The sequence below is a fragment of the Prunus dulcis genome, chromosome 2 (genome assembly GCF_902201215.1).
Source record: "Prunus dulcis chromosome 2, ALMONDv2, whole genome shotgun sequence".
NCBI lineage: Eukaryota > Viridiplantae > Streptophyta > Magnoliopsida > Rosales > Rosaceae > Prunus > Prunus dulcis.
In genome coordinates, this window is record NC_047651.1 from 15,531,323 (window position 1) to 15,559,270 (window position 27,948).

The window sequence follows — 27,948 nt, forward strand, 5'->3', positions numbered from 1 at the left end:
TTCATAATTAAAACCCGTCCATTTTCATATGGGTTCTTCACCATTAGCATGTTCTAGATTCCAAAATGTTCCCCTTCAATAAACAATGACTATCTAGTAAATAACCATGCAACCCAAAGTTTTTAGAATCTAATATTAATTAAGAAAACTTAGGATAGTAATAAGATTATAGGATTCCCTTGTACTACTTAATGTTGAGAAATAAGAGAAACCCTAATCCTTAGTAGGGGGAGACACCCACATTTGCAGGAGTGCTGAAAAAGCCATCTTTCATGAGCATGTCCTCTCCTTCCTGCACAAATCCAATCACAAAAATTCATAAATAAGCCAATCAAAGAGATAACTAGCTAGCTAGTGTTTCCATCTAAGAAACTCGGATCGATTTAGTACCTGCTGGCGCATGTTTGTTTTCTTCACGGGCTGATCAGGCATAAGGCCGAAGTGGATGTGAGGGAAGTGGGCCCACTGAGAGAAAACAAAGCAAATGCAACAATAGCTCCTCATAAAATTAACAAGTAATTTAAATATATAAAAAATCCAAAACCTATAAAAGTCAAACAATAGCTCCTCATAAAATAATCATATAAATATATATGCATATGAATCCAATTTTTTTAAACAGAACCCTAACTAGCTATCTAGCTGGTTATCTGTATGTATGTATGTATGTGCTGGTACGGAAATGAAACCCTAGCTAGCTAAAGTAGAAGAAAGCTTAATTATAAAAGGGATTACATTCTTTGCAGCAGCACTAAAGGCCTCCCTGTGGCTTATATCAGGATTTCCAGCTTTAATACGTTGAATCTCATCCCTGCAGGTTAATTATGTTTATAATCTCATGGTCATGCATATTTGTAGAGAATTAAGAAAGTATAAAGGTAAATTTAATCATGTTAATTAGTTTAATTTGTCACTTACTTGATAAATCGGTTGTAGGCAGATGGCACTCTCTGTCTCTTCTCCGGAGCTGGCCATCGGACATAGACATTTCATAGACAGACAAAAACAGACAGATATACATTATAATCAATTCGCTGGCTTTTTTTTTTTCTTGTCAAAAATATTAATGTGTCTGTGTGGCAATGTTCTTAATTAGTATATCTTTTCTTGATCAGAACCATGATTTGAATACTACTGTTGAAGAATAGCGGAAAGAAGAGAAATGTATGGTTGTAGATCTAAAGTGGGCTTCAATTCTTGCCATTAGACTGAGAACTAAATCTGGAAGAACATGAAAGAAGAAAGCTGCACATGAATAAATGTGTGCTAAAGATTATTGTCTCTCTCTCTCTCTCTCGATCTTATAAACACCAAGCTATAGCTAGAAACCTTGGGAACTGTTCAAGAGTAAGCTCAAATATTCAAAAGTTAGCATGGCTTCTCTTTTCAAACTTTTTTCTGGATTGGCAAAGAGACTGCTGTTTACCAAAAAGGCTAAATAAAGTGATCGGATTCAGAAAGAAAAAAAAAAGAATCCACTACGCCAAAAGAGATATAAACTAAAGCAAACATGAAAAAAGTAGTGTAAACCAAGAAAGCCATTTCCTCAGCTGGGTTGTGGTGTGCTTATAGTACAAAAGAAAAAGACTCACGTCTATTGACAGCAGCAGGAGGCTTAGGTATCTCCTGATGATCAAGGCCTCCTCCCCGAATCGCCATGATTGATTCATTTGTGTAATTAGGCTGTTGATTTATCAATGTGTTTGATGACGGGGCATTTCTCATGTCCTCCTGCTATGTATAATTACACACGATCCCATCAGATCATCAATAGATAATAAATGCGCAAGGTTATTCGCACTCTCAGTTCATCATTTATGTACTTATTTAGTTAGTACATTGATTTTGAAGTGCAGAATGACGATACTTGAGAGTTTGAATAGCAGATTCCAAACAAATTCATACAAACTAAATGTGAGCATGAATGATACACTATTTGTGCATACATTTAATCACCCAGAAAAGAAAACCTACTAGGAGATTGTGAGGAGTATTGAAGAAAGGATGTGGAAGGTGTTGGTTATTTTGGGGAGGAAGAAGAAGGGCACGCATGTTGACTGAGAGAAGGTTGCTGCAGTGGCCACATCGAACAGTCACAGTCTTGAACAAACTGCTGCAAGGAACACTCACCTAATAATAGCAACACTAATATATGTTAACCAAGCAACTTATACATATATATCTGCACATAAATTAATAATAATTAAAACCAAAAAATTACTAATAGATTTTAATGCAAGGCAAGAGTAGTGAGATAAGTACAGCGAGGACAGTGTCACAGAAGTTGCAATGGACATAACAGAGCTGATCGGAGGGAGATAGGAGGTGTTGTTGTTGTTGCTGGTCCGGTGAATTAAAGGCAGTGGATGAGGCTGCAGCTGAAGACATTCTTTCTTTCTAATTTCTAGTGATGATGATACTGATTTGGTGATTTGATTGATGGGATTTTGACTGATCGATCTATCAGTCGGATTTTGATGAAGGGTAGTGGACAGATTTTGGATCTGATCTCTCTGCTTGAGTATTGTTGTTGTTGATGATGAGTTACTATTAAGAAACAAGGAGAGAGAGAGAGAGAGAGAGGGAGAGAGAGAGAGAGAGAGTGTGTGTGTGTGTGTGTGTGTGTGTGTGTGAAAGAGAGAGAAAAGAAAAAGAGAGATTGCACTAATTATATAGTTGGGCTGGGGATCGGATATGATGGAACATGTTCAGACCCAGAAAGTGTTTCTTTTTTATTTTAATTTCTTGCTCTCTTCAATTCAATGAATTATAGGGGAATTCTTGTTAAAATTTTCCCTATTATTTATATATATATATATATATATATATATATATATTGGCTAGATAGATACAGAGATAGATACAGACATAGATATAGCAACTAGCTGATCATGTACATGTATTTGGTTCGTACAAGTTGGTGATGTATCATAAGCAAGTAGGCCGCTGTACCAAGTTCTTTTTCTTTTTCATAATCAAATTTTAAAATAAAAAAGAAATAAATAAGAGAAGAGAAATGTATGGTTATAATTCCCAAAGGATGTGTATGAGAGAGGATGTGTATGAGAGAGAGAGAGAGAGAGAGAGAGAGAGAGAGAGAGGTGTGTGCAGAAGCGGCAGAGGTGGGGGAGAGGAAGAGGGAAAGGGACGTGTGCATGGGAGTGATTAGCTTTGGCTCATTCACCTGTTGTTTTCACACTTCAATATTTAGTCGTAAATATTTAAGAGAGAGAGAGAGAGAGAGAGAGATGAATTTAGAGCCTTTTGTTTTCTCTCATATTCCTCGGTTCTCTACAATTCCATACCGGATTTCCATTCTATCTATCAAATCAAATCTCATATATTTTGCTGATAAAAGTGTACATGTTGTGTTAAGTCTTTAGTGAGCCAGGCACCTATTTTCATTGGCTTTGTTTCTGGGTTTCCCGTTGAAGGTCCAATCTCAATTTGCCACATCAGACTTCTTTGGGATTGCTGTCTTGTCTTTGATAATGATGGAATTTTATTCGGTTCACTGGGTAGAATTCTATTCTATATAAGAATTTCTTACTAAGAAACCGCGTCCCTTTTCTTCAATCTATATAAATATATCCCGTGTATATAATTATGTCAATTTTAAGACTTACAAATTAAACTTGTGTGTGTAGTATCTCTTTTTAATTACCAAATTAATGCTGTACATAATTAAAGTTCAAAAACTTTAATTCAAGTGGCATATAAGAACGTGTGTGAGGAAATTATTGAGAAAGTTGTAAGTAATTATTTATTTATTTTTTTAATCAAAGAAATAAAAAAGTCATCATTCGTTTAATTAGTTTTCAAAAGAATATGATTGGCCGCGTATTGCAAAGACTCCCGACCGATCATATGTTCAATTAGGAGTGACCGATAGATTAAAATTTTAGAAATTATAATGAGTTGCTCAAATTTCTTTTTCCATAAGAGGAATCAAATCTATTATCTCACCCATCTATGTCATTTGAGTTAAAGCTCATGAGCTTTCTTAAACAATGAAAGAAAGCCATGGGTTTTGTCTCAAGTGGTGAAGTCAAGTAATTTAAGTTGAGTCCAAAACTATGTAATCCTTTCAAAATCAATCTTAAATGCTGAACACAAAAATTGAAAATCCACATTTTGTTGGCCATAATAAAAAAAGATGTCATATATTTATAAGTGGTAGCGGATCATAGAGGTGCAAGGAGATGTAATTGTATTTTCTTTGGCTGAAAAATTCTTGAGAGATGCCGAAATACACCCCTCTATTGGTGCTGGTGCCCACCATATGTTCAACTAAATGCCTTAGAGAGACTTTGATGTTCTAAGGGTATTTGGTTGTCTAAATTGTGTTTTTTTTAGCTTTTAACATTATAAATAGTGCCCCTTCCCTGAAAATTCTGAGCTCCGCCACTAGTTATAAGAAGCACTCATATCCACAAATATAATTAATAGCTTGTTAGTTTCATTAAAGTTAATTAACCCTCTTATGGAAATCTAGAATAGTCCCTTTTTGGTGAACATATGGAAATGACTATAAAAAAACAGAAAGAAAATTTAACAGATCTTCTCTTCTAATCTCAAACACACACACTAGCTTGCTCTATTAGGGTGACTTAATTCTTCCTCAAGCAAAACTGGAACAAATTAATTGAAGATGACTTGGTAGTTGGGTTACCAGATGACCTGGTAGTAACGGGAACTAAGACAAACACATATCCATAGGATAGATAGGAACACATATCCACCTCTGTGACTTTGTCTCCCATCCTTGGACGGAAATTCACCACCAAATTATTATCGCAATAATAACACAATCACACAAAAGGCATTAAAGCTTTTACATTTCCGATTTGACCACTCAGTCCCATCTGTTTCTCTCTCATACATATGTGCACAGGGATACGTAGTTGTCAGTGACAATGTCACAGAACACAGAGAGCTCCCCTTTTCATTTTATTGACCTTTTTATTTTAAACCACTTCATTTCACCTTTTCTGTAGGACCTTTTTTACATCAAAAGAACTGAAAAATAAAATAAAAAATGGTTTTTGGGGGGGCATTGTTTGACAATTTAGTTAGGCCTTTTCCTACATTGTAGCCCCTAAGCAGAGGGTTCACATTTTCAGAAAAAGTAAAAAATAAATAAATAAAAACTTAACGTTCCTGAAAAAGATGGCTGTCATTTCTCTTACATGTTTGAAATCCATCACTATCCACCTTCATTTCGAAATTTGCACTTAAAAGGGTAAAATCTCCGGGCATATAGTTAACTTACAAATCACCTCTAGGCCTTTTACCACCAACCAACCTCCCATGCATCTCTGTCTGTCCTCAAGGTTATGTACATAGTACTAGGGATTAATTAAGACTCTGTTTGGTAACCACGCGCAATCAAGAAAATGGCTTTTGGCCACCACAAATAGCATCAATGTGGTTTGCTCATTTCAAGAATCAAGACTGGCTACCTCTTCAAAAGTGTTCAGGATTGCTTTAGATGCCAGTGGTTCCACTTCCACCAAATTCCTTGGCAGCTATACATGTAATTAACTAGGTTTCTAGAGTAGGAGACATTAGCTTACAAACCTATACAATTTGAATGTACAAGACATGTTTTATTTCTTCAGAACTATTTTTGCCCATAAATTTACATACATCTTCTAAACATAAACATCAACATCTATAAGAGAGCTTCAATTGATATGTAATTGTGAGTCGTGATAGTCATTGGTTTAAAATGCGAATTCAAGTTAAAAGTTAAATAATATCGAGCGGAGTGTGTAGAGGATCCAAATCTTTTTGTTTCATGCATTTTAAGATGACCTTGATCAACAAAAATTATAGAAATTAAGTCACTAGCTGTTGTAATTTGATCCCTCATTGTTAATGGAATATGTAACTGAAGGTAATAATATTTGAATTTAATGCAATATGTTTTTGGTTTTAAATTTTGGGTATGTAGTATATATCAATCGTGATATATTTAAGTAACAGTGATGTGAGTGATATATCTAAGTAATGGTGATGTGAGTTGTGTATATTATTTAGGAGTTTTGTTTCCTCTAAAAATAGTATACGATTACCGGTTACTGGCAAATGATTTGTCTCTCCCTTACACAATGTTTTTTGGGATATCTCAAGAGATAATTGAAAATGACAAACAGAAGAGGGGACTGTACTACTTGACATTTCCTACAACTGATGTGCAAGCGAGTTAATTGTCAAGTTTAGAGTGAGAATCTGAAGCAATATATTTGGTCATGGGACCGCCACCTATGACAACCAAATTTGTTTCCTTCTTCGTTTACTCATTGTGATGCATTAGACTATCACCAGCTTATGCTACTATACCCAAAATCTTAGAAAGCCACCAGCTCTTGCAATTTGAGTTCCCAATGTTAATAATATTGAGGCTCAGTAACTAAATAAAAGGTTCTTGTAACATCCAGTGCTGAGTGCTGAGGCTGAATATAGAGGCATTGTGGCCATGATCATATTAAACACGTGAAGATTGACCGACATTTCATCGAGAATAAACTAAAGGCTGAAATAGTTGATTTTCCATTTGTGAAGACGACTGAAGATCAATTGGTTGATATTCTTATCATAGAGTGTTTACAATTCATTTGCCAAGTTCAGACATTTATATTTTTGTACACAAATTTAATTTCATATAGTAAAGCATGAAGATATTGTTGTAATTTTAAGAGTTAACTCGTGATTTGGCCCCTATACTTGTACTTATATTTCGATTCACCCCCTATTCTCTTTATAAATATTTATAAAAAAAAAAAGGATATGAACTTTTTTTTTTGTGTGGCCAATTTCCCCTCTACCGTCTAAATCCTCAACATTTCATCCAATTTGCCATTAAATATGAGGGCATATTGGTCATTTCATACATTAAAAATAATAAATATAGAAATTAAAATTAAAAAAGTTAAAAATTGAAATAATAATGATAAATTCACCCTCTGTTTGACAGCAACCAACATCACCACCCTCTCCTCGATCTCTTTCCCCCTCCTTCTCTTCAACATCCACCAACATCACCATCCTCCACCCTTTGTCTCTTCTCCCCCCATGTGCCCACCCCCTCCTCCTTCTCACTCCCACTTTCTCTCTTTTAGCGTCTCTCTCTCTCCCCCTGCCAAGGTTGCAGATAGGAAAACAAAATTTAATAATAAATATCTTGAGATTTTTTGGGTGGTTGTTTGGGTTTCCTGGGGAGTAAGGTGAGGTTAATAATAAAAATCTTAAAATTTTTTGGGAGGCTATTTAGGGTTTTGATCTTGAATAATTTTTTTTGGGTGGCTATTTGGGTTTTCTGGGAGGTGAGGTTGTGGATAGGGATGGCAAAAATCCCCGCAGGGGCGGGTCCCAGTCGGGTCCTCGACCCTAATGGGGGGAGATTTCGGGGCCAAATGGTTATCGGGTATGGGGATCCCCGAACTTAAAAAATCCCCGACGGGTATGGGGAGAGGATGGTATTGGCGTCCCCATCCCCGAATCCGACCCGAAAATACATATGTTTATATTTAAATAAATATATATATATAATTATAATATTTGTGTTTAACCCTAAGTTAACCTCTCTCTCCTAATTCTTCTTAATCTTTTCTAGAATTTCATATTGATGTGATTTTTAATAGTTGAGTTGAACTTTATAGTTAATTTGGATGTGTTGAATGATAATTTAATATGAAACTTAATGTTAAAATATGTGATAAATATTTTTTGTGCAAAAAAAATAGGGGATTCGGGGCGGGTATGGGGGATAGTCCCCTGACGGGAACGGGGATGGGGATTCCCCGAAACCTATTAAACGATGATTGGTTCGGGGATGGGGGCGGGGATGGAGAGCGGGGACGGGGATGATATTGTCATACCTGGCCCGTACCCGGCACGTACCGGGCCCGTTGCCATCCCTAGTTGTGGATGTCGAAGAAAGAGGGGACAGAATGAGGAGGGGGCAGGTGAAGGGTGGGCGATTTTGATGTCTGTGAAGAGAGAGGGAGACGCACTTTAGAGAGAACAAAAGGAAGAAAAGAAAATATCAAAACCATAAAGCCTAAGGGAATGGGGCGACGAGAGAGAGAGAAGGAGGTCGGGGGAGGTGCGTCGGGGGTGGGGCTGTTTGGCCTTGGGAGAAGCATCGGGCAGAGGATGAGGGGGAAGAAAAAAAACGAAGGAGATGAGGTTTTTATTTTGTGTTATCTTTTTCTTAATTTTTTTTTAATGATTTAACAGAAAATTGGATGAAATGTTGAGGATGTAGATAGCAGAGGGGAAATTGGTGAAAACAAAAAGTTCATATCCTTAATTTTCTATAATTAAAAAAAAAATAGAGGATAAATCGAAAGTTATATAAAAATTCAGGAGGCAAATCACTAGTTAACACTAATTTTAAGTATTGTGGTAAGAATTCGAACCTCTTGCATATATAAGAAATAATCAATCTCATCTCATGGTACTTTTCCATAATTATATCAAGCAAAACTCATACACCACCTCCACATTTTCAAATAGTCACAATCTTGGGGTCATTCCATTTATTTATTTATTTATTTTCTTTTTTTGCGGTCAGAAAAACAAGCCCAACAGCACAAGTACATGCACACTGTCGCACAATGCAAGTAAGTGGCTCCTTTCAATTAAAATCCAGAATAATTCAATTCTCTTTCAGCTTTGTGTGTGGTGAGATGGTGTAGAAATCCAATAAAGATGATATTTATGTACAGCTGTAGTTATATTTTGGCATGTCAATTAGCAGAGACTCTGAGGCAAGGCAGAGAGAGCAGTTTGTGGCAGCTATAGGTGTGCACAGCACAGTTATATAAACTCCGTACTTGACTTTGATCTGTGGAGGAGGAGGAGGAGTTAAATAATAAGCCATAAATCCCACTTTTTCAATACTCCCTCTCTCTCTCTCTCTCCTACTGCTTGCTGTGACCTCTAGGCTTGTTGCAAAAGACACGAAAATAAGATCCTTTTCTTGTTGGCTTGTGCACAGTTCTCGGCCGCGTGTACTGTCTCTACCCACCTAAAATGGTATCGAGCTCTAGCCTCTTCTTTGGTTCATTTCCAGGTTCCACAGAGCTAAGCTATAGCCTTTAGCCCCCCAGTGCGTTTAGCTAGCACGCATCAAAACAACAATATATGGACAAATAATATAACTTAATTAATATCTTTTACCAGTTTTGGCTCTTTCTTTATTAATTCTTCTTTCTACCCTATAGCCATCTTTCCGGAGACATCAATGAGCCTGAACCAGTTTTTTTGGTACCGTTTGATAATCAATTTAATTTTAGGTTTTAGTTTTCATTTTTTATGGTAGAGTATAGAGAAATATGAGAGTGAGAATGGGAGTGAGGATGAGATTGAGTGAGAGAATGAGAAGATGAGAGGAGAGGATGTGAGGGAAGAGTAACAAAAGTGAAAACAATTTCAAATAGATTCAGTTTTTAGTTTTTATTTTCCCTTTTGTTAGTCCTTTCTCTCTCCTCCCCTCTCATCTTCCCTCTCAATCTCATCTTCACTCTCATTCTCACTTCCATTCTCCCTCTTTTTCCTCTATACTCTAACACAAAAAATGAAAACTAAAAACTCAAATTGAAAGGGTTAGCCCTTAGTTAATTTGTTTTTAGGGTTACCAGGATTCTTCTGTTGGTTTAATTGTCCAAGTTTTAGGTTTAATTTAATTACATCTCTGACTGCATTCTCAATTTAATAATAATTATAAAATCTCAATAATCTCGAAAGCAATGGGAAACTATTTTTTTTTCTTCTATAATTTTGTACAATCGCTCTCTATTGTTCTTTGAGAAGAAAAACAAAGAAAGTACAAAAAGCCGAGTTCTAGTTAATTTCTGGAAAAACAATTGCAGTCCATCATTTTCCAGTGCAGTTTGTAAGGCAATGAGATGAAATCTTAGAAGTGGTTTTACGAGTGCAAGATACAGTATGTACGTTGCAAAATTGTAAGTAAATGACCTGCGTCCGTGGAGATACAGTATGTACGTTGACAGAGTTTGGCCTGTTGGAAGTGTTGGCCTAAATGACCCACGTCCCTTCAATTTGCCCTAAATTCGATTTGTTGGTTGGTCATAATACCTTTACCACCAGACTCCCAACATTCTTGTAGATGAACACATGGGCTGCCATTGTTCCTCATCTTGGTGACTAAAATTCCAACTCGACCAAATTACCTGCCCAGCATCCAAACAGGTTTTTGCAACTGTGGGGTTTGGAGGATTAATTTTGTTTTCGTGATTTCTCCCTTCACAAAAGCCAATCAATTCCCACAAAAATTAATACCACGCCTTATCACAATCAGTGTTTCAAAATTATACTATTGACCAACTTTCTCAACAAAAACATGTGCCAGAGCCATTTCAACATTTCGAATATATTCCTGCATGTTTTGCATGTTGTAAAGTTCTTCATGAAAAGAAGATTTGACAGTGGATCAGTTTTGATTTGGATTGTTTCCCACCACTTTGGACCATTCATAAAAGTAAGTACAGTGCCTCATCACTCATTTGCACCACCAAGTCTCATGTTAGGACAGAAATTAGGCAGGAGAAGAAACAAAACGCCAGTGCACTTGCAGCTATGGATTTGATTTACTCAAGATTTTGAGACCCGAAAGACAATTCATTGGAATGGCGCCACAAGAAAAGTACCATAAAAACTTTTCAAACATATAACTATTTGTCCCAAGAAATTACATAATCAAAATTCCCTAGAGAGGCATCATAATTTATAACTTTCTTGTATCAATTCAACAACTCATTTGTATATTTATTTTGAAAGCCAATAGATAATAAGAAACAAGGTACAAGCTGCAATGACTGCAGCGAGAATAAGGGTGTCTCTTGATCGCCGCCTTCTAATTGAACCTGCAAAAAAAGTGAATAGAAGATGAATAATAGGTCACATCAGAAAATGAAAATGCACAGCATAGATTGTTTCCTACCAAGTAGGCCACGGATAATAGGGAACTTGTCACTTAGATTTTTCACTTTCCCTTGAACATCTCCAAACAAAGCCCTTTGAGAGCCCAACACTGCCCTTGTTGTTTGAGCCTGACTAATCACCTCATCTATCTGCAAGGACGTGAACATATGGATCACAGAAGATTCTACTATTAAGGGTTTGAAAAAAGAAACTAACACTAGATTTCCCACGACTGACTTCTAGTTAAAGGAAAAATATGAGTTCATTATTCGCCTCATTGAAATATTAAAACCAAAGTTCAACAAATCAAAACATAGAAATAGAGAGTGCTTCAAGTATTCTGTGCTGTGCGTGGCTCTGAGGCAAGGAAAGCATCATGCCGAACCCGGGCGAGCTTAAAGAATCACTTTTATAGTATGTGGTACAATCCTCCACCATGTATAAACTGCCATAAAAGTGATGATAATACTAAAAATAAACTTCCACCTTCTTAAGAGTTATTAAGGACCTACAACAGTTGATGACTAGCTAGCAAATTATAATATCCTAAACCAAAACTGGATGGACGGGAAAGTTCATCTTTTTATATCATTACAATTTAAATATAAAAGATGGCTACTGAACCATGTGGTCTTTTCTTTCTTTTTATCTTTTTCGGGCCTGAACCATGCAGTCTTCACTGACGTTTGGGAGGGCTTATGAACCAAACGTCAGTGAGCTACCCCCAAATGTGCAGCCCATAGATTGTTTAAGCCTCAATTGAACCCAAATTCAAAAAATTCAAAAATTAACTAAATTGTCAATGAAAAATGCAAAATGGAACTTCCTTGATTCATAATCTGACATTTGATGATAACCAAATAGCACTTAGACTTACATGAGATACGCTTCCATGGATTGCAGCTCTCTCCCGTAGTATCTGCATTCTTGGTGACATACTCCCAGATGCCTGCATGAAGACAGGTAAAACAAACATTATTTTAGAAAGAACACACAGAAGACTAAAGAAGAATGAGAAAAAAAACAATGATAAATCAGAGTTTGAACCATGCTCACCTTGTACTCACTGATATCATCTCTGACTGAAGTCAGAAGCTCTGCATGTTCCCTCAATGAATTTATGTTCCCCTTGATTCTTCTGAACTCCTAAAGAGACATGCATCATTGCACAATGCAAAAAATTCAAAAATCATTTATCACTCAAAGGGTAAAACACTCATGACAGCAGTAACAGATTAAAGTGTAAGTAGAAAGCACCAGACTAGGCAAATCTTATAAAAAATGCACCAGCTGATTCTAAGAAAATAAATACCATATTACAACCTGACCTGCATATGTGCATGTGTGTGCTCTGGTGCGAAAAAAAGCACACAGAAAACAAAATACATAAGATAATTGGTATTCTGTAATAATTAAAAACTGTTGCACGTATGTTTCAAAAAAATTATGTAATAGTAATCCTTCTACAGATCCAAATCTGTTTTGAGTCGCATCTCAGTGATGCAACCAATATAAAGAGGGGGGTAGAACGCTTGAGCAACACATCTAATATTGTTCTTTTTTTGGTAAAGATCTAATATTGTTTTCTGTGCATTCTACATTTCTTACTTCTAGACCACAAGGTTATTGTTATTGTCACACCATAGCAGGAAAAAGACTTACATACGCCACATGTCATAGAAAAAGGAATCCAAATGAGTGATGAGAATATCAACTCAAATGTCTTCCCAAAGCCAGGGTATTAAATCCCCATCCACACTGCCAACTTGTCAAACCTAGTTTAGTTATGGCTAAACGTAAGATTCAACCAAACCAAGCCCTCAAGAACATCCTCTGAGCTAGACTTCCATGCAAATGGCAGTCATCATCACTTCACTCACCAGAGATCAGATGATGTGTACAATTCTCTCAGTTGCAAATGGGGCTAGCTCAACTCACAGAGCGCTCATCCAGTCCAAAAGTAAGATTTTCTTTAAATGTCTATAGACTGGGGTCTGGACCTGGTGAAGCTTAGGACTAGGTTTCACAGCTTGATAATATTTAGGATGAGCCTAAGATAACTTTGGGATTAAGAAGGGATGCTCCAAGGAGACACCTTGTCCATTCAAAATGATATTGGTACAGGAGTTACACAATCCAGGTCAAGCCAGATTAAGGATATAAACTTCAAAACCATCTCTGCTTCAAGTAGCATATCAAATCACCAGTTCACAGGCTGTGCTATTTTTCTTTTAATAATCAAATACCAACCTCAGGTAGGTTGGGGACCATGGATGACATGCAAAATCATTTAGAATATGGTGATACTTAACACCAGTCTTTTCATTTTTCTAATCTTCTGTGTTTAAGGACTTGAGTGATTTTGGTCATGTATACTTCTTCCCTAGTTTATCAAATTCATGTAGTTATATATAATAGTTATAAACGATCTTGTATATCCTATCCAAAGTAAAGCAAAGATTACTAATCTCCATCAATAATTGGGCACCAAATAGCATGAACTGTGCAAAGCTAGCTATAAGATGCAGCAGGGGCGGAAAAGAACGATGAAATTATAGAAATATGAAACTTATAAGTAAAAGGTAAAGGAAAGGAAACCTGGGTAAACTCATGAAGTATGTCTCTGTGCCTTGCTAGCTTCTGAGTCACAGACGTAGCTGGTGTAGCAGAAGCAGCACATCGACTCATTGAATCATTTATGTCCAAGAGCTTCTCGAGCAAAGATTGGATTTCCATTTCCATGGACTTCCATGACCTACTGGACCCGACAGAAGGTGACCCAGTTTCCACGTAACCTAATTCCAAAATTTATATCATCATAAAGGTAGACATCCTGACAAATCTATCAAGCATATTAATATTAAATTAGTCCATCAATAATAGTATAGTTTCAACTACAAAAACACATAAAAGTTCCATATTATTTAGCAGAAGATAAAAGTTATAACAGTGGAAGGAAACTTTATTGGGTGCATGTCCTCATTTTTGCGCTTGTCTGCATCTTGCAGAACTTACTTTCACATCATGCAACTAGAAGGAAATCCAAATATTTCCTTTAGTATTAGTTTATTTAATTTTTCAAAGCCAGAAGGTTAAACAGAGAAAACCTTTGAGAAGGGTCCTTTGATAACAAAACTGAAACTGTAAGCTCAAAAGAAGATGGCCTTTGATATATAAATTAATGAAGGCCATAGACGCAAACAGTAACCTACCTTAAAGCTTAACCATCCTTAATATTAACCAAATAATACAATCCCTCCCGTATAAAAAGTATATCTATTTGGTCTTCAAAAATCCCATTTGTCATACGATTCATTTGTCGTTAACAAAATACCAAAGAAACAGCATTGGAAACAATAATGCAATGCAATTTAATTCATAAGAGGAAACAAAAATGAAGCAATTATATATGTAACTTCAAGTAAGATCAGAAAATCTTCTGAAGAAGAACACATGTCAACAGAATTGAAACTCGGACACCCTCAAATGATTACCACAAAACTTACCCTCTAAAATAGTTAAATCTATAACAGAAGATCTCAGTTTGCTCAAAAGGGAAACTGAAGAAATCTCTCACTCAAAAAAGTCAAGAACCTCTGCATTCTCTATACTGAACCTCACAATTGAGAAACTGGTTACACAAGTTTTATCTCTTCAGCACAACAGAAAATGAAAATCATACATTATCTCCCTTTCCTCCAAATTTTAGCAACTGGGCAACCCCCATTTTCTCCTCATGGCACAACAAACAGAGCTTCCTATCAACTCTACCTCTTTCCCAGTCCTACACTATCACAACCCACCAATCCCAATCCTGCACCTTCCATAACCAAAATGCAATGCCCTAATCACAGAATTAACGAAACCCACAAAACATAATTAAGCATTTAAGAACTTTCATTGAAGAAAAGTTAAAAGAAAACGAACCTCCTTGTGTGAACCTAGCACCGAGCTTAGCATAAGAAGAGAGCTTCACATCAAGATCTCCCTCGATCTTCCTGGCCTCTCTCCTCAGCTCCTCCCAACCCGATTCCTGCAACTCTAGATTCGAATCTGTTGTCATTGGATCTCCCAATTCCTGATCCGGATTCAACAACAACCCTTTTTACTAATTTATCTTCTGTGACTGTTGATCCAATTGTTAGTACAGGTTCCGTTATTTACAGTTAAAAACCATTTTCAGGTTTTCAGTTCTTCACACTTAGCTTTGCATTCTCTTATTTCTTCCCGGGAGATAGATGTCGTACGTTCAGTGCTTTGCTCGAAATCGGTTGAATCTGGGTCGTCTATGTCGTAGAGTTCTATGCACTGTCCCACATTGAATTTATGACGTGGGGTCCATGTCGAATAGACTGGGGAAACGTGGCAGTTGGTAAACGGGATGTGTTGTGGGACCAACGTTTATGGGCTTCAAGTTGGGCTGCTTAACAGACCATAGGCTGATGATGCGTAGTTTCTCTTAGAGCAAGTTCACCCATAGCCCTTAGCCCTGGGAGGACAGGGCTCGATCCCAAACAACAGCTTCTAACGGGCCAAGCTTGCCCTGGCAAGCCGTGGGTCCCACGAGATTGGGCCAACCTCAGGCCAAACCAGCCTGACCTCTAACCTGGGTTTGCTGATGTCAAGGATGACGTGAGCAACAAAAAAAGTTTTAAAAAATACTAAAAATTTCAAATTTTTTTAAAAATAAATACTTAGTCATATTCTTCACTTTCCACACCAAAACTCTATACAAGTTCCTCTCCTAATATCTCATGTGAATAGTGATTGCCATGGCAATGGGTGAAAACATCACAACCTTTTGCAATGGATGCCACTATTCACATGAATAGTCGCAGCCCTTGCCTTGCCCTTTATCACGGCAAATGGGTGGAAATGCTCTTAGGTTCGAAACATTGGTAACCTAGTGGAGTTGGATTCGGGGAGAGTTAGGGTTTGGTTCAATTTTGACTCATCACCAACGATATAGTTAAGGGTAATGTTTTTGCAAGAGACTTATAGTTTAAATGGTTAAGAGCATTTAGCCATGCACCTGAGGTCTTAGGTTCAATTCCCTCTCCCCCTAATATCCATTGTTAAAATAAATAAATAAAGATATTGTTTTCTTGTCAAGATTGTTAATCATGATCCTCAATAAGATTGAACCGCGTGCTTGCGTATAATCTTAGACATTCAACAATAAAAGCTTTTGGGGAAACATCTTGCAGTCTTCAAGCAGATTGAATAAGTGAATGGAGTTCAATTATTGTATCATTTTATGGAAGAATTTTATAGTGAAAGCCTTATCTTAGGCTCTTAGATGAGGTCCTATCTCCTAACAGTATCAAATTGCTTAGCTATTGGATCAAATTTGTTAGTTTGATTTAACAATTAAGAGATACAACCTTATCTCATGGCCTTAAATAAGACCCTCACTATAGAATGACTCATCATTTATGATCGACAAAGAGTGTGAACTACACTACAATGTCTCAATTTTAAAATGTCAATTATACACAACAAGTCATAGGTTCATATATAAAGTCCTCACCATATCATTCTTGACAAGTCAGGTGAAAGGGCCATATGACTAGTAATGCACCAATTTTTAAAAGTCGTGTTCACATTTGGGCTTGGAAGGGATTCTTTTATAGCAGAAACATATAAACTTTGCTCAACCTAAACAATTTCATAGGATTATTATTTTTTTCTTTGACTACCAAAACAAATTACAAACCGAAATTTGAAATTGTGTCTTGTCATTGACGTAGAAAAATGAAGTCGAATAGAAAATCTTGTTTTCAAATAATCTGAACACATTCATTGCATTTGTTTTTTTTGTTTAAATTTGTAAATACGATTACCCATTCAATCAACCAAGTAATCATATCCTAGATAATTTTTCGTATGGGGTTGACAAGTCTATCTTGACAGAACACGTGAGACTAACAAGTCTTCTAGAGAGCTTACAATCATTAAATTTGAAGCTAATTAAACATCATTTGTTAATTTCAATCTTCCACCAAGGACTAGATTCAGTGCACAGGTTTTTTGGAATGTAGTTTTTATAGAACAGTGTGGTTGGCCTATTCAAATATTGGACCTCGAATAGGGTAATCATTCTTAGCTCTTGAGCTACAAATCTCTTGTGATTAAATTTTCATTTTAGACTTGATTCCGTACATTATTTTCAATTACCACAAGAGACCTTTGCATTATGAAATTTAAATTACGACAATTGAACTTGTGAGATCCAACATTTGTTTAGGTTTCGACTGACTTGTTTTGTTTACATTAACCTGCAAATTGCATTAGATTCAATTCATCTGCTTTAACATTGTCTTGTATGTCTCAAAACAGGCATTAGAGACACACAGAAGAAGACAGCTGCACGCAGCAGAACCGTAGTTTTCTTTTGATGATGAACAGTCGGCATGCTCCGACAACAATATCTATATGGTGTTTTCATGCCAAGCCAAGTTGTTTTGTGAAAAGAGGTTGATGATTTATATAAGAAGATATGATTAATTAAGAAGAGGTTGATGATTTTATAGAATTGTTTCAGATAATTGATCTCAGCCAATCCATGCATTTTGTTTGCTATAAAGCTTAATGTTTAATTATTTTTTAATACAATATATGTGTCACATCACAGCTCTGGAAGATCTTGAATCCGAAACATTTTTTTGTCCTCTTTGCATAATTATTAAGCATTTTACACATGTAAGAAAGAATAGTATTAACTTGATTTGACATTATTTTTTAACACAATTTGTTTTTTCTTAGCAGAGATTTGATAATTCGTCTGTAAAATACGAGTGAAATTACACTTTTGTTTTTCTTTTGGGTCTTAATAGCTTAAGCTTCTGCAGTTTATTAGTTATTTAGCCGTATAATTAATTTGCTTTGTTAGAGAACCACTAGAGGCTTTTATTAGAAACAATTAAACTGTTTATAAATCAACCTTGCAAAAAAAAAAAAAAAAACCAACAAAAGAAATTGTAACAATTAGATTTAGATAAACAGGCAAACACATTATTTCAATTAATAAATGTTGAAATAGTTGTGATGATAGTCAATGGTTACAAGACTTAAGTTGATTTTTATGCAATTAAGTATAACTTCAAACTAGATGGTTATGATCGTGATATCGCAGTGTGAGATGAGAATGAAGAATGTGAAGGTAGAATGTGAATTTAGTAATAATTTTCTTGTCTTTACAATTGTAGTTGTAGTGCACGTATAAAAGAGAGCCTTTTTTTTACTCATCACTTTAACTAAATGTGTGTCTTTATCATTCTTCTCAATATTTGACACGTGTTCATGAATACAACCATGATTCTATACATACAAAGTAAAAAGTTAATTATTATTAAATTTATAGACACGTGTCAAGTATTGAAAAGAATAATAAATCACACTTTGAATTAAAATAATGAACAAAAATATTTTCCATATACGAGCAGTTAAGAAATGAAAGAAAATGGAAGGGAGCTGTTGGCGTGTGGCCTTTGTTTTTGTCTTGTTGGACGCTAGTTATTATTATATTTAGGTTAAATATTGGAAGTGGAATTCTCTAGAAGGCAGCTAGCTACCTCACATGGAAATACATATAAGCCAAAATCTATTGAAAAATCAGAGATTCTCGATTACGACTATATAGGGGAGCCTGATTTACGGATAGAGAAAGGGACCGGGCCCACTATTCCGCCTATTCGACTGTATTGGATTATTCTTCCTAACCCCGGCCCACGATTCTGGAAAAGTCCACGTGCTAGGCTTCATGAGGACGCGTGGCAGGAGGGGTCAAATCCGATTGGCACCGAGGTGGGCCCCTGCTTGATTTGAATAAGCAGCACACGTTGGATACGATAAGGTACCACGTACTGTACGGTCGTCGGACAAGGGCAGCTTCCTGCTCTGTGGTTGTGCATTGGTTACATCGTACTTGGGACTGTGGGTAGATTAGATTGTCGTTAATAAACACACGGATTAAAGTTAACAAGTTAATTAAATAGGTGGGACTCTCATTATTTTATGGCCAACAAATGAACAATCAAACAAAACTGACCAAACAATTGAAAAACATACAAACAGACAAAAATAAGATGGCTTTAAACATATTATTATTAGGCTTAAGTGCTACAGTGACCTCTGAAATATTGGTCAATTTCTACTAAACCCTCTTAAAATTAAAGTGACTCATTTTGCCCTATTAAATGATATTTTGTGTCTCATTTTGTCCCTCATCGTGTTAAAAATACTGACGTGGCACTAATAGGATCCACTTTTTTGCTAAACTAAGTGTCACGTGTGAAGAAAAAAAATTAAAAATTAAAAATTGTCTTTTAAAAAAACTTAATTTAACTATTAAAAATAAAAATAATCCTTTAAAACCAAAAAATCCCCAATTCCCCTTCTCCAACCCTATTATCCCTTCCTACTCTCTCTTTTCCTCTCACGCATACCCAAAACCCAACCCCCTTCCTAAGCCAAAACCACAGCCCTCATCTCCTAACCCAAATCATCATCATCATCACCCTTTGCCAACTCTAAGCCAAAACTAATTTCTTGTATAAATTTTTTATACAAAAAGTTGAACAAGATAAATACAAATTTGGAGAATGCTAGCAACTTTCTCTCTAACCTTCTTCCTTTTTAGCATGACATGTGTCACTTACTTACCCTTAAAACAATATCATTAACGCACTAGACCATTTAGTTTTTATTTTCCAAATTTACCCTTATTATATGTATTAATAAAATAATAATATATTTAATTACACATAATCCATTAAGTCTCTGTATGCCTCATTCCCCGTTAACTCCCTCCCACTTTAATCATCAACCGCCCTCTTCGCACCCCACCCCAAACCAAATCCACCCTACACCCACCCTCTTACCACCTTAGCCACACAACACCCACCGTTAACCCCACCAACAAACCTATTCCTTATTCTCTGCTCCAACTTGTCCTAGCCCTCTTCCCTTCTCCAACCTGTCTCATCCCAAACCCACCCATCCTCAACGCAGTGGAGGCGCGGCCCCATTTTGATTCTCTCTTTGACATAACCTAACCCAAATTCCACTTTGCAATATGAGCCGAACCCGGTGCGTGTTCAACACCTGGTAGGTGCCGGGTACTCTCGACCAAAATACCCTTCTAAGTTTCTTAAATTCTTTTTCCTCAAGTTTGACTTCTGTCGAAAATTCGGCAGAGTCTCCCCTGTAATTCATTCGTTTCCCAAAATTTTCACCTGTACAACAAGAAATTTAAATATCCCCATTCGTTCAATATGTACAAAAATGAAATTCATACAACCAAACATAAGTCACATACCAAAGTCCAAAGATACTGACATGATAACATTCATGACAGGCTAAGCAGAAAAGTAGGTGTATAAAATAAGCTGGGCTGATATATACACCACAACCGCCACTTAATGCAAATAATATCATATTAGGCTCACATGTGAGAATGATAATAAAGAATTTATAAACTTTCCTCAAATTTTGAACTTCTCAATCAAACACTAATAACCTCAACAAGATTTCGAGCATAAAAGAAAGACCTCAATTACTAATATAAATTTTCAAATAATAAACATATAAATTTCATAATCTCATTGGCGTGAAATGAACTTTGCAACCCTATCATGACATCATGCCTCTTTAAATAAGATAAATTGTTCTGCCAACTAAGATTGATCCCAACCTTTAAAACAATATAAGTACATTAACAGATTTCAAAATAACTTAACTGAACAGCTTTTTAATCACTTGGTCTCGTGGCTACACTTAGTAACTCTAGGTTGCCTACGTACCCTTAACAAGGGATCAAGCCACAAGTAGTTCTTTCAATGTTATTGAAAAACAATTCTAGTTCTCATGTTAGTGATATGCTCACCATTATTCACAAGCTCTAAAGTATATACTTTTCAACTTTCCCAATTCTCATAACAGTTCATACTCAGAACATAAATAGGCTACTCACTGAACTTCCTCTAATTCATAAATCAATTTGTATATTATTGGCTTAAATTATATATACAATAAAATTAAAATTAAAATAAATTAAAAATAAAACCAACAAGCTCCGAAGACACTTTTATCCTTTCCTTCGAAACTCACATAAGGCTCATTACATATATATATATATATATATATATCAACAACTTAACTGGAATATATATATTTTCCTCTTTTACTTGTAACAAACTCATCGTTCAAGGAAATAATGGTGAACTGTATAAAATCCTTAAAATTTAGGAAATTCTCCATCCTTGTCTCTTAATCATAACATAGGTATTAAACTTTTACTCCAAAAATACCAAGATAATATCATCAATATTAGTTAAACATCTTATACCCAAATACTCTTCCACCTAGGCATACCCCATTTATATTCCGTCAATTCCATGAGTTTTTATTTAATTCCCACAATATACTGTCAATTCCGATAATATTCCATCAATTCCAGGTATCCTGTCAGCTCTATCTTCGCAGGCCTCAGAAACAAAAAGTTAATTAAGCCGCATTCCTCGCAGGCCTTGGGAACACAAAGTCAGCCCGAGCTGCAATCCTTGCAGGCCTCGGAGACACATAGTCAACCTGAGCCGCAATCCTCACAGGCCTCGGAGACACATAGTCAACTCGAGCAGCAATCCTCACACCACACGGTTCAGGCGTCCCCGAAACTCGTGGGGCATTATAAAAAATAACAAAACTATTTCAAGGCAACTTGGGGGGAGGGTACTCCTGTGGTGGGTTTGAAAACCATATCCAAAACTTATCACAAACTTTCCTTTATTCCACAAATCCATTTTTCAAATCTTTTCTCAACTTTACAAAAATCAGTTCTCAACTACCTATGAATTTACACCACATATTGTTGAGAACTAGAGTCCATAATTCATCATTTCCGAACCACTGAGTATATATATATATATATATATATAGACATGTAATTAGATATTTAGTTAATTTTATTAATCATGTCGAAATCCAATTAACAAACCATTCCATTTCGATACTATAATAATAATCTTAATAGTAATAGATAACTAAATAAATAAATAATAACTAAATAATTAAACAACTATTATTCCTAGAGATTTTGTCACCTCCAATAATGCATATAAATCCATAGTAGATTGTATGATAATTTAATCAATAAAAAGTATTAACCTTTAAAAAAAATCCCTTATCAAATCACTTTCCAATCTAAATTCATTAAGCAAGAAATTTGATACTAAAAGAAGCACGTACTCTTAATAACAAATTGAAATTTTGATTTAGTTTGGTTTAGTCTCATACCACTAGGGCACAGAATATTAAATTGAAATTTGAAACCGTGCAGTGCAGGCTGTACCTTAAGGTACTACAAGACTGACTTGGTCTGCTTTTCTAGGAGCGTGCCGTTTTGTCAAGGGAGCCACGTGTCAAATACAACAGTTTCTTGGAAACCAACGTGTTGATCTTAAATTCTTTTTTATTTTTAAATATAAATTTTGTTTTTACTCAACTTCATAAATATCTTCTGTAGCTGCCCAATCGAAAAGCGACGCTTCAGGGTCAAGTCTTCATATTGTACTACTCTACTCACGCGTAGCTGGTCATTGACGATCCTTCATCAAAGTGAGACCTACGTAAATTATGACAGATTACACGTTGCTTCACTTAAAACACCAATTTCACGGGAAACATCCGAGTCTATTACGAAGACTATACGCTACTTCCTACGCTCTTTCATATTCACCTACCGATGAAGTGAATGTATTATGACTTTTCTTCGAAATAACATTTCTCGTGTCGTATGATTTAACAATGTGATCATTTTCAGATTTTTTACTTATTACATTTAAAGTTGCTCGTATATGTATGGATATTTCACTTTGCGAGACATTGACAGATTCGAATTACGCAAAAGAAGTTACATTTACATCTCCTCCCCCCTGATGATGTATATTCTTATTTCTTTTCTTCGTTTCTTTTTCCATTTTCAAACATCTTGTATAAAAAGATATGAGGCTTTACACTAAAAAAATTATAATAAAACCGTAAATACTTGATAAAAACTCGCTGACTTGTACGCCCCCATTTTAATCACAATCGCCGTGCAACTTTCGCCGCAGCCACTTCTCATCGGACCCTTCTTTTATCTGACTTTTGACTTCCCATCTCATCCCAGTGCCCCCATTTAACTACATTTTATTCTTCTCATATTCGCGTGCCGACCAAATCAAACTCCTTTCTCCACTTGCACTTGCGCTCTTCCTTCCCCTCGTACAATTTTGACTTTAAAAAAAAAAAACACATCTGTCCTCAGTTTCCCCTTTGTATATATAACCCTCTCTTCACCTCCCAAATACTCTTAATTCTTTTTCATCACCCACCTCCCTCTACCACCACCAGATAGTCTTGAACCCACCAACAAAACCCATATCGAATTCAATTCAACACCAAAGACTGAAAATTTAGCTAAATTAACACTTTGGGTATTTCAGATCTTTGATGAAATACCCTCACTGCTATTCTCGGACTTCAAATCCAGGCCATGTCCAATATACCCACCTCTCTCTCTGAAATCTGCTTAACTCTTTCTCGGCTCACCATGTCTGAGGCAGACCCTTGGCCTTTTTCCTGAACCCAGCTCTCTCTCTCTCTCTCTAGCAAAAAACCCAAATCTCAACCCAAACTTCAAAACCCACAAGCCAATTTCCCTCTTTTTTTTACCAATCAATGGCTAAGATCAGAGGATTCAAGCTCGGAAAGCGCCTTTGCCGGGTCACCCGGTGGTTCTTATTCCGTAATACCCGAACCCGAACTGGATACTCCATGCTCAACCCGGCTTCTCCCCCGCCTTGCAGCAACAAACCCATGTCCAAGCTGCTCACTTGGGGCCGGAAGTGGTCCGCCGGAGCCAAATCTCTGTGCTGCCGCAAACCTGGGTCGGGCTACAAACAGTTGGGTCAGAACCCGGTTGAGACAAGCAAGCCTGTGACGGTTCCAAAGGGTCACCTGGCTGTGTACGTGGGCCAAAACGACGGCGACTTTCACCGAGTTTTGGTGCCCGTCATTTACTTTAACCATCCCCTCTTCAGCCGGCTTCTGAGAGAGGCCGAAAAAGAGTACGGGTTTCAGCACGAGGGAGGGATCACCATACCCTGCCCGATCTCGGACTTCGAGAGCGTCAAGACCCGGATCGCCGCCGGGTCGACTCAGCGCAGGCTGACGTGGAAGCGCAGCGCCTCCCATTAAGGCAGGACAATGAAGGATGATGATGATGATGATGACGATAATATTCCAAACTGATAGTGATGTCGTTAGAAATTTTTGTGGAGTTTAGTGGTCTCACTTTGTTTTTACTTTTTTACCCTTTTTAAATTTTTGGAATTTTCTTTTTGTACTTTTTGGTACATGTGTGGTAGCTTTTTAGATGTATATTTATACAAAGAATATGGATGAACTTTTTCTCTTTTAATTCTTGCAAGCGGGGATTTAATGTGGTTGATAATGATCATGAGGTGAAAATGACAGTGATTATTTCTTCGGTTTTGATGTGAATGCATCAAATGGTAATAAAAATGATAATGATGTCAAGACTTTGACTACTTCAATATTTTGTTGTGGGGAGTTTCTTTTTTGTTTCTTTTGTTGTGGTTGTTATTGGTTCTTAATTGGAAACGTAAGAAAGTTGGGGGAAATGCGTTGTTGAGAGGCAATTGATGAAGTTGACTTGGTATTAATGCTCGAATTTTTTATTAAACGGTCGAGTGTTTTAAGCACGTACTTATCCAGAGAACGGTTTTTATAAGATTTTCAATAATAATAGCTACAAACAAGTGGTTAAGCTAAAGCTAATAGAACTAATCTTTGAAGATTACTTGTGAGATTTTATGCTTAGGGAATTGTCCAATTTTCTCAATCCACTTCCATATATCACAGGTTTTGCTTAATGAATTAATTATTAATGTCCAATTTTATTGGAAAATGTTAGAGAATCCAATTTCCCCTAAAAAGGCTTTTGGTCGGTCGCAGCACTGGAGTTTTCTAGAAGAAAAAAATCATCTTTTTTTGACACCATAGACGTGTCCTACTCAAGCATGGTACTGGTGGCATAGTGGGGAATCTAATGAAATTAGAATCAATTGATAAAGGCAGTTTCCCACCTCCCGCAGCTCCACCACCATACATTGGTCTTTTTATTCCATTTTGCTATATGGCCAGTGCAATTATACTTTATTTTTATTATTGTTGATTTATTATGTGCCACACAGAAGCCCCAAAAGGTCTATGAAGCACTTGAATGCAGGCAAGGCACCTTCAAGGTTCCAGTCCATGTTGCTCTGTATCCCATTCTGTTGTAGTTGAGAAAGATCATGAATATGTATCGGATTTGCTGGAGGAATGGCATGGTGAATTGTCTTTGTGGGACTCGAATTTGATGGGGCGCACTCACTGTTCAGGTCAAATGGTGTGTGTGGATTTTATAACTCAAAAAAATAACATTTATAATATAGATTTTGTAATGAAAAAAGAGGTTTAATATGTTAGAATAAGTTATTGAGATTTCAATCGTTTGATCAACCTGATGGTTATGATAAGTTGTCGCTCACATTTGCTTAAAAAGAGGTCCTTATTTTTGGTAGTAGTAATTATTAAGTAAAATTATGGTGGTTTCTTTTATAAAAGTATGCCATAATATTTGTTGTCATCTTAAGACAAGTCAATTTATTTATTTATTTTATGGATAATTAATTTTACCAACATCCGACTAGTATCTTTGTAGGCTTTGGTGGTATGTAACCGATAAATGCTCAAAACGAATGTATTGACTTATTTGTAACGGGAACTTTTTCTAGAATCATTTTAACCACTTGAGAAACCATTATCTGTCAAATGACCCTAAATTTATATGGCCTAGATGGGATTTAATAATAGCTCCCCAACAAAGTCGTGGCATAATTGATAAGGAAATTACCACAACCTAAAATATCAAAATAACCCAAAAAAACCAAAAACGGTTATGTTAGTTTAAGGGAAAGGGTTTTGACCTATCATACTAAACGTGAGGGAGAGACAAAGACAAAGACAGAAAATAAGAAATTGATGAACTATGGGTTCATTGCAAAGATCATCTATGTCATTTAGGAGGCAAGGCTCCTCCGGCCGCATTTGGGAGGATAGGGTTCCAGTATTCGATCAAAAGCCGACTTCCTTCTCTGGTCCTATTTGCCCTACCTTCTCTGGTCCAATTCGCCCTCCCTTCTCTGGTGTCAAAAGTTTCAAACACCATTCAAATTTCGACGAAAAATTTCAGGAACGAGAGTTTGTTGATTCAAATTACGCACGAGGTTCACCTTCGCCTTCTAAGCAAGAAAATAAGGTGGCTCAAAGGTGTTTTCTTTCTTCTTTCTTTGGGCGATGCATGGGTTCTCCTACTGCTGCCTAGCTTGTTAGGATTTTTTATTTTATACGTATTGTCATGTTCATCACGAAATTATACATAATTTCTTTCTCCTACTCAAATTTTTATTTCTGTTAAATTCGTTGGGTTTGTGATCATAATTATAAATGTTATTTTGTCATAAAATTTTCAAATCCATTTATTTGTACAAGACTCATCGATATCCTATGCGTAACAATTTACAGAACACATTCATCACCTTACTAGAAATGAATGATCACATTCACGTTCAAATTCAATATATAGCATTCATTTTCTTTGCATAGTGAATTCAGTAATATTTTTTTTCCCAATCCGTGATCAAAGCTCAAAGTTTCGACATCATACAAATTCGTGCTTTCGGTGGTTTTTACTTTTCTCCAGCCAATATATTTATATTTTCTTTTCTCAATTGAATTGAAGTAAGAATGGGAAAGGAAGAAAGCGACAGATTAAGAACAAACTAGGAAAGAAACAAATATGGGACACCTTAGATGTAAATGCATACCGAACTAAATGGAAAACACATCAATTCGCAATTGTTTGTTTTTCCTTTTTATAAAGCGAAAAAAAAAAAAAAACTAATTATAAGGAATTGCGCAACAGCAATCAAAACAAGAACATAACGTGGTTCAAAGGTGTTTTCTTTCTTTCTTCTTTGGTCAATGTATAGCGTATTCTTCACAACGATTTACAAATCTAATCCATCATATTATTGAAAATTGCAAATATTTTGAGATAAATCATTTACAAATGTTTCTAATAGAAAATACTACATGCTGGTGGAAATTTAAAAGCGATCAAATAACATCTTTATTAGTCCTTGGGAGACCCGATTGCGCGGCTCCCGACTACTAGAGCAGGTCAGCTTGGGAATATCTGCCTTTTCTCAAAGCCACTCAAGAAGCACACTTAGACAATTATTTCTCTTGACTTTCACTCAATCGAATCAAAGATGATGTGGGGTTGAATTATTACCAATCTATTATAAACATGTCAAATGACAATAAAAGTGATCTAATTCATACATAGGCAAGAAAACACGAGCTAAGGAAGAACAAAGAAGATTTGTTATTTATTGAAATGAATTGCATTACTTACCACTACAATGGATACTGGTATTTATACCAGAGTAATTATATCGACCAAAACAACCATAAGCTTCTAAACTGACAAACAATATTAAATTTTAAGACCGGATTAATTTAATACCATCCACTACCACCAAGACCATCATTAAGCAAATCATGATTAGTTTACCCCAATATCCCACAAATAAAATCAAGGAAATGATGAAATAAAACTGTAAAACATAACAAACTTATATATGTTAATGGAGACTAGCAACCATTTAAATTGTAAAACCTGGAAAGATTGGATGACTTTTTTAACATGTAATTAACATGAGAGATGTTACCTTCAACAAAAAAAATGGACAGGGAGTGGGTAAAACATGAATCATGAGTTAACATCATCTCAATCTCATGAGTTGAAATGTAAAACATGTTAATTCTGAATTGCTGATTAGTGATTTCCTCTTCATTTTCCAGTGAATCATTAATTAATAT

General features: G+C 36.0%; 3 protein-coding genes across 4 annotated transcripts; 1 reads left to right on the plus strand and 2 right to left on the minus strand.

The window, feature by feature from the left end:
- Nucleotides 1-2,725, minus strand: LOC117620184 (axial regulator YABBY 1). Of its 2 annotated transcripts, none has more exons than XM_034350321.1 (7): nt 2,263-2,725; nt 1,975-2,130; nt 1,593-1,734; nt 919-967; nt 736-811; nt 391-465; nt 1-292 (listed from the first exon to the last, which is right to left on the minus strand). In XM_034350321.1, exons 1-7 carry the CDS (start codon nt 2,386-2,388, stop codon nt 221-223), a joined length of 696 nt encoding a protein of 231 aa, XP_034206212.1. In that variant the 5' UTR covers nt 2,389-2,725; the 3' UTR covers nt 1-220. The 2 variants fall into 2 exon arrangements, with proteins under 2 accessions (XP_034206212.1, XP_034206213.1); XM_034350322.1 differs by having other exon boundaries at nt 1,593-1,731; nt 2,263-2,719.
- A 7,951-nt stretch (nt 2,726-10,676) lies between these two features.
- LOC117620108 (Golgi SNAP receptor complex member 1-2) lies at nt 10,677-15,273 on the minus strand. The gene is made up of 6 exons (XM_034350219.1): nt 14,881-15,273; nt 13,552-13,748; nt 12,010-12,099; nt 11,831-11,902; nt 10,973-11,102; nt 10,677-10,895 (listed from the first exon to the last, which is right to left on the minus strand). The coding sequence occupies exons 1-6, from the start codon at nt 15,014-15,016 to the stop codon at nt 10,798-10,800; spliced, it is 723 nt and encodes a 240-aa protein (XP_034206110.1). The 5' UTR covers nt 15,017-15,273; the 3' UTR covers nt 10,677-10,797.
- A 7,970-nt stretch (nt 15,274-23,243) lies between these two features.
- LOC117618796 (auxin-responsive protein SAUR36) lies at nt 23,244-24,486 on the plus strand. Its single transcript, XM_034348528.1, has one exon. It carries the CDS (start codon nt 23,674-23,676, stop codon nt 24,190-24,192), a length of 519 nt encoding a protein of 172 aa, XP_034204419.1. The 5' UTR covers nt 23,244-23,673; the 3' UTR covers nt 24,193-24,486.
- Nucleotides 24,487-27,948: the final 3,462 nt, after the last annotated feature.